The 7,170-nt window shown below is 51.2% G+C and overlaps 1 protein-coding gene across 2 annotated transcripts; it reads right to left on the bottom strand.

Annotated features, from left to right (window-relative positions):
• Positions 1-795: 795 nt before the first annotated feature.
• On the bottom strand, positions 796-5,018 carry LOC109771102 (receptor-like serine/threonine-protein kinase SD1-8). Of its 2 annotated transcripts, XM_020329808.4 has the most exons (6): positions 3,428-5,016; positions 2,227-2,564; positions 1,923-2,133; positions 1,590-1,827; positions 1,354-1,504; positions 796-1,266 (listed from the first exon to the last, which is right to left on the bottom strand). In XM_020329808.4, the coding sequence occupies exons 1-6, from the start codon at positions 4,740-4,742 to the stop codon at positions 970-972; spliced, it is 2,550 nt and encodes an 849-aa protein (XP_020185397.1). In that variant the 5' UTR covers positions 4,743-5,016; the 3' UTR covers positions 796-969. The 2 variants fall into 2 exon arrangements, with proteins under 2 accessions (XP_020185397.1, XP_020185396.1); XM_020329807.4 differs by having other exon boundaries at positions 1,923-2,564; positions 3,428-5,018.
• Between the last annotated feature and the right edge of the window lie 2,152 nt (positions 5,019-7,170).

Here is a 7,170-nt window from a genome sequence, read left to right as displayed (position 1 = left end):
TCTTGAAGAGAAAAGGGAAGAGTAGAAGATGACATGTGGGCCCCACCCAGTCACAACGGTCAACTAACTGTCTACATAACGGTGTTGACTTTTTTTGCCATGTGGAGCTGACGAGCGAGCCCTTCATGTCATAATCTGGATTAAAACAATAACCATTGAGTCACTGGGGTTTTTTGGAATCAAGAAAAGTAGTAGTTTTTTGTTGACCTAGCCTGTAATGTAATGTGGTAGTTTGTTGCTATATACTCATGTTTAGTGCTTTAACTTGGGCACTTTGGACTACTTGGAATAAACTAGGCATTGAGCGGACAATTACATCCCATCCTGCTAATTACATCGTTTATTTTTTGTTTTTTGCAGTGGCGCTCTAGGGACGTACGTAGAAGGAGTGTGAGGCCGCGACGGATATCCTTCTCAAGATCAAGCACCTGCACATCATAGGAACGCTTGAGTTGGAGATGGTCGTCCAGTGGTTTTGATAGCGCTCTCGTGGAGTCGCGAGATGTATCCATGCATTTTAATTTTCTTGCTTGGTTTGTAAGAACTTAACAGTTGTGGTACCTTTGGCTTCTGTTGGCTTTGTTAATTTAAAGCCCGACGCTCCATGTGCCTATTTGAAAAACATGTTTATTATGTAATGATGTACCTCTTGATGGGTAACTAAACTTTGCATGTCATAGTTAACATTCCAAGAGATGGTGACACTAGGTAAAATATAAACAATTTGTCTAATTCACATCTAGATGTTTTTTAAGGATGTCACATCTAACCTCCCCCAAATAAGACAGCAACAAGGAATAAAAAAAAATTGGGACAAAAAAAGTAGACCACAAACATAGTGGACATGAGATTAGATGTGACATAACTATGTCACATCTAGATGTGTCCTAGACAGACCCAAATATAAATGCCTATGATGTACAAACTATTCCTTTAGAGCAAGAAAGCAACAAGAATTTCTACCCTTAACTACCTAGCATCCACTGCAGTTTCTGTTAAGCTGATTCCTGTCTGTGTTTGAGACGATTCAGTGTCAGACGTGATCTTCCCAATGTTTACTCCAGGTTCGTTTGGCTCTGGCATTGTTGCGTTCTCACTGCTCAGCAACATGACAACTGAGGACATCAGTGGCCTGCTCCTAGGATGCACTTGAACACACAGGAGAGCGACCTGTATGCATCTGAGCACCACATCGTAGTCAAAGGTGCCGCCCATTGCTTCATCCAGTAGCTCCACACCCCGACCTTCTTTCCACAACATCCACGCCTAAAAAATGACCAATATGATTGCATATTAGTAACAGAAACAATCAAAGATCGATTACTTTTGACAATTAATAATGCTCGTACTTACATAACCAAGGAGGTTGAGATCAAGCTCATCATGGTAAAAGCCTCGATTCCTCTTGCCAGTGATGATCTCTATCACCAAGACACCGAAGCTATAGATATCGGACTTCATAGAGAAGACGCCGTCCATTGCATATTCCGGAGACATGTAGCCGCTGATAACCACCATCTCACTAGTCAGCATGAAGGCCCATTTTGAAAGGTATGTAAGCATTAATCGAAAGATAGTATAGTACTCACTATGTCCCAATGACCTTCATGGTATATTCAGTTGTCTGATCACCTCCAAACATTCTCGCGATGCCGAAGTCGGAGATCTTGGGGATCATATTTCTGTCTAATAGCACATTGCTTGCCTTCATATCCCTGTGGATGATCCTGACCCTGGAGTCTTCATGGAGATAAAGCAGACCCCGCGCAATCCCCATGATGATCTCAAAACGGTTCTTCCATACTAGTGACTTGCGCTTTTCTTCATCTGCGGCAAAAATATATCGACCGTGGTAAGCACATTGCACATGTAATCCCAGCACAAGAAGTTAGAAGTTGTTTCTGCAAAGAAAACGAACTGACCAAATATAAACGTGTCTAGGCTGTTGTTGGGCATGAACTCGTAGACAAGCATTCTCTCGTCGTCGTCGATGCAGCAGCCGAGCAGCTTCACAAGGTTCCTATGCTGAAGCTTTGCTATCAGTTTCACCTCGTTCTTGAATTCCCCAACACCCTGTACTGATTTCTTCGATAACCTCTTTACTGCTACTTCTTGTCCATCCTCAAGTTTTCCCTGCTCATTGCAATGCAGACCCATTAAATTAAAATCCACAACAGTAAAAATAACAAGCTTATGTAACGTTAATTGATTCATATATATACGTACCATATAGACGGAACCAAATCCACCTTGCCCGATCTTACTATCTGGGTCGAAGTCATCCGTTGCAGTCAGAATCGCTTCCAGGTCGAAGAACGGGAGGTCAAGATCTTTCTCGGAACCCATCCTATTCTCCTCCAGCCGTTGGTTCCGTGCCGGGCTCGCCGCGGGGTGTTTTCTGTGCCTCAGCGGAAGCACATCGCTATGGCTACTCGGTGCCGTTTTGGCATGACGTTTCTTCCTCCAGAAACAGCAGCAGCCCAAAATGGCTCCCAGAAGAAGCACCCCGGAAGCAGCGGCGACGCCTGCGATCAGCAGCTTCCTGTTTGGGCGCTGGCGGCGAGCTGAAAATTCAAAGCAGCGGTGAGCGTCAGTCAGGTGAACCGGTCTAGCACTGGCTATTGTGTGAATTATGAACTTTTCCCATATCCGCGCGACATTTTCTGTAGCCATGTCACTTTCAGGTTGTGTGGTGATGCACATTTCAGTGTTAAGTGGCGTTTCTTGTGCGGGTTGCACGGCGCCTAATCCAACGACTATCTTTTTAACTAAGTGTAAGTAATCCAGCGAGTTTGGTGCCGTCGGTAGAATATAAAAGGAACAGTGGGTATTGCAATTCTACCCAATGACCGACGGATGATAAGCTTGGACTAGTACGAGTCTCACGGAATAACAAATGTCCATTGCGACTGTTTCATCGACTGGCCAAACTCTGACGACCTAACAGAAGAGCTGGATTCAAATTGAATACCGAATAGGTGAGGAAAGTGGTGCCAGTTCGTCCACGTGCACGGCCGTCCAGATTGTCGACCAAGCGAAATCGCCGTGCAAGAGAACACGGTTTGATAGCTATCAGATGGTTATAGATGGAGACGAAACAGAACACATTGATGTTGGACGACCTCGACACTGTTGACAGGGGTGTTTGGACGCATATGCAACTAGACCGGCCAGCAAACTTTCTAGTGACGTGATGTGATGCTCGATCCTCTGAATGGACCCGCAATGGCGAAGTGGAGGTTTCTTATTTCTAGCTAACATACATGGCCACATTTCTAACTCCAGTAAGCCAAATTGTCCCAAATTGAGTTAGATGTAAGAAAATGAGAGTTTGACAGTGATGCAATCATAGAGCTAAATTCAACTGAAATGTAAGTAAAATGTGCTCAGTATGTTGAAAGCTTGAGAAGATGATGAGAGGTCGAACCTGCGGCAATCAAGGCATCGACCTCAGACTGCGCGAGCCGGATGAACACGTCCTGCACGACGGCCGGATACTGCCGCATGTCCATCAGATCGACGCCCCAGATGACGCACCCGCGGTTGATCCCGCCGCTGACGTTCGCGGCGGAGTAGGCCCTGCAGCTGCAGTCGGCCAGGCACGCCTGCCGGCACTGGTCCAGCGTCATGTCGGCGTGCACCGTCGCGTTGGTCGCCTCCGGCAGCTTCATCCGGCTCACCGGCCAGAACCCGTCCGCGGCGCCGCAGCTCAGGTTGGTCGTCCTGACGCACCCGCCGGTCCCGTCCCGGAGGTTCCACTGCTCCGTCGACCGCGGCTGGAAGCCCGGCAGGCAGGCGCAGAGCGGGGCCTGGGTGGTGTCGCAGTACCCGAACGCCCCGCACTTGCCGTAGGTGTCGCAGGGGTCCGTCGGGTAGTACCAGAAGCTGCTCCACTGGCCGTTGGTCCAGACGTAGCGCTGCACCACCCCCGCCGTGCCGTCCATGAGGAACCGCGACCGCAGCTGCGGGTTGGTGATGGCGTAGCTGTAGTACGTCTCGTCGGCGCTGTTGACGACCTTGAAGATGAAATCCTTGGACATGAGGTTGGGCACGCCGGTGAGCCCGGCGCCGTTGAACGGCCCGCTGGCGTAGATCTTCTTGGGGCCCTGGAAGAGGAAGAACTCCGGGAGCCCGCCGGGGACGAGCTTGAACGTGTACTGCCCCGGCGAGGGGTCGGTCGGGGTGTTCCACGACGTGAGGTTCCTGGTGAGGCGCCGCTTGAAGTCCACCCCGAGCTTCATGCCGGGGAGCAGCGTGTCCGTCGGGTAGTCGAAGCTCTGCCACGCCACGCTCTGGGGCGACCCGCTGCCGTCGGAACTGAGGAGGAAGTTGCCGTCGTCGCCGAGCCGGGCGACGGCGCCCGCGGTGATCCGCCTGGTGGGCGCCGGGGAGGACCAGACGGTGCTGTTCTGGCGGTCGAGGATGAGGAGCCGGCCGTCGGGGGCGAGCCGGAGGGCGCCGGGGGTGCTGACGAGCGGGTCGTTGCGGTTGGCGACCCACACGACGGTCCGGTCCGCGATGCCCGCGTACCGAATGCCGAGGTACGTCCGGCCGCCGGGCGGGCTGAAGAAGCCGAGCTCGAAGATCCCGCCCGCCGAGACGAGCGTCTGGTTGCCGATGATGGACTCGGCCAGGCCGATGCTGTCGGTGGCGGCGACGGAGCCGGAGGAGAAGCAGCAGGCGGCCGCGACGAGGAGGAGGAGGAGGAGGAGCCGGATCATCGGCGCACGTGTCGTCCTCATGCTCTCTCCCTCTCAGAGCATGGCCTTGCGAGCTCGCGCCGACGCCGACCCGCACTGCACTGCACCGCACCGCACCGCACGGTGGTGGCCGATCGTGCGGGGATGATTAGTAAGTAAAGCAAGCGGGTCGCGTGCCGCACCAATAATCCCTCGGGATCCGATCAGCGTGAGATGAATCGGTCGTGGAAGCGAGGAGCCGAGCGCGCGCGCGCTCTTTGGAGCATGGCAAGTGAGAGGCCGAGACCACTTGACGATTTGATATCCGTTCCGTTCCTCTCGTTTACTGACCAGCAAAAGAGAGCAACTGGCATGGCGCCGGGGTCAACGTTGGCTGCCCGATTCGGGAACAGACAGCTGGTCTTCACGCGAGCTGGTAGGAGCAGTCCGCAGTCTCCGTCTCCACCAAACCGGCGGGCACGTACAGGAGCGCCTCAACGAGCGAACTATCCTCCGTCGGGCTCGGCGGTTGGTGCGGGGCTGGACTTGGATCCGGGGCTCCGGGCCATCGGGCCGGCGCACATGGGCTGCTTTTTCCCGGGGCGCACACGAAGGGGAGGGGCGTCGTGACCTGCCAACGGACGGACGGCGGCCGGGGCACGGAAACGGTCCACGTTTTCTTTTTTCGAAGCTTAAAACGGTCCACGTTTAACCGGTCGTTTGCACGACATTTTTGCTCGCGGCTCTCCATCTAAATGGGGTTAGGCGGATGGGGCTTGCTTGTGACTTGAAATGTCGTACCAATTAATACGGACAGGGATACGTACGACGCGTGGGTGCTACGTTCATATTATGTGCCCAAGCTTCTGACGTGCTGGCTTGCTGGCCCGTGCGTCCCCTGCAAGAGGGGGGAGGTCTGACTTTGTTCACCGTCTGATTGTTGAATGGACTGATGTGATCCACGACGATTATCTTCTAGTGCACCATGTGTTCATAACTCAATTCAGAGAGGAGTGACGGCATCTCGTCGTCAGTATCATGTAATGCGGGTAGTTTACTTTGGTTCCATGAATTAAGTAAGATCACTAACTAATTACACGTACCCTGCGAGGCTGTGAAGTTGACTGTCGAACACCGGTTGACTTTTTTACCCTCGGCGCGGTCCTGGTCAGTTTATGTTAGTATAAATCCTGTGGGTTGCATATATGCACATGGGATCGATCCCCTCTGTCATCCATAGTTTGTATGGAAGAGAACAAGTGGACGTGGGAAGACTTTGTACACAAGGGTGAGTCTGCGGCGGCACCATTATATACAGACTATCGTAAAAATGCAGTTTTTGCATTACAGAGATGTGTATGCACTTGGAGAGGGTGACTAAGATGGTTTGTACTTTATACCCAACATGGGTGGCAAAATAATCTTTGGACTGGACCACCACCTCGCTCAACATATGCATAACGTCAATTACTTGGGACTTTATTACTATTGCCTCGGCATTTTTATTTTCTTTTGTCAGGCAGTTCATGTTTTGACCGTGTGCATCCTAGATATGCAAAGGACATGTGTTGCTAATCATGATTGTACCCCGTTTGATGCTACATTTTTAGTTAATAAAAGCGTCATTTAACAAACAAACAAAATGCGAGAAATAGATCAGAGATGTACAACATGGTATAATTTTACTCTATTGCAACAATATAATCATTTACGAAATGCATTGTACTGTACATGCGACGATGGTGTGAGGTTGCCGAAGCATCCCCACTATGAGATTTTGATGGTAGCCGTGACCTTCCTCTCTTGTCAACTGATATGTGTCACTTGTGTGGCCACTTGATCTGAGATTTCAGCGGGGCAAGATGCTTTTGCGCGGGCATGTTATAAGTCGCGTGGCTTTGTTCACGTCAAGATCATGCACATACTGCATCGCCTTCGTTGGGTCAGCAAGTGGTGAAGGCAACACGGGTGGACTTCGATTGGGGTTACTTTCTCAGGTACCTGCTCTCATTCTTCATGGGTGGAAACTATACGTTTGGACATAATTGGTTGTATCGGGCAGTGCTCATTTTGTTGCACTATTTCCTTGTTTAAGACATTGTTTATTTGCTCGGAATTGATCTTCATGGTGAAACTCATGATCTAGCCATTATTGGTCCTATAAAGGCCAGCAACACCGAGGGCATGCTCGAGCCTCAAGGCGAACTAGCATAGCACGCCGGTCGCATCGACAAGGGGCATGGTCATGCGAAGGATCAATGTGGGCGGCCGCTGCAAATGTGAGGCAGGGGTAGGGGCGCCACTGGCATGTACCACCTGCGGAACATCATTCGCTCCTCGTCGAGGAGGTTGATGACGGAGGCGACGCTGTTGCGGGTTGGCATGGTTGGACTGAGAGAGGGATTATGGCCACGCTTTATATAGGTAGACAATGGATGGGCAGATTTGGGTGTTGTTGCTCAGGTTATATAGGGGAAACCAACAAGGAGAG

Source organism: Aegilops tauschii, chromosome 3 (assembly GCF_002575655.3).
Source record: "Aegilops tauschii subsp. strangulata cultivar AL8/78 chromosome 3, Aet v6.0, whole genome shotgun sequence".
In the NCBI taxonomy this organism is placed as follows: domain Eukaryota; kingdom Viridiplantae; phylum Streptophyta; class Magnoliopsida; order Poales; family Poaceae; genus Aegilops; species Aegilops tauschii.
This window is presented reverse-complemented; position numbering and strand designations above follow the sequence as displayed.

Excerpts from the sequence above, each read along its gene's own strand:
- LOC109771102 (XM_020329807.4), bottom strand. The coding sequence starts at position 4,742 with ATGAGGACGACACGTGCGCCGATGATCCGGCTCCTCCTCCTCCTCCTC. Across the intron at positions 2,565-3,427 it reads CGATGCCTTGATTGCCGCAG|CTCGCCGCCAGCGCCCAAAC; the intron begins GTTCGACCTCTC and ends TTGAATTTTCAG. Across the intron at positions 1,267-1,353 it reads ATCTCAACCTCCTTGGTTAT|GCGTGGATGTTGTGGAAAGA; the intron begins GTAAGTACGAGC and ends GTCATTTTTTAG.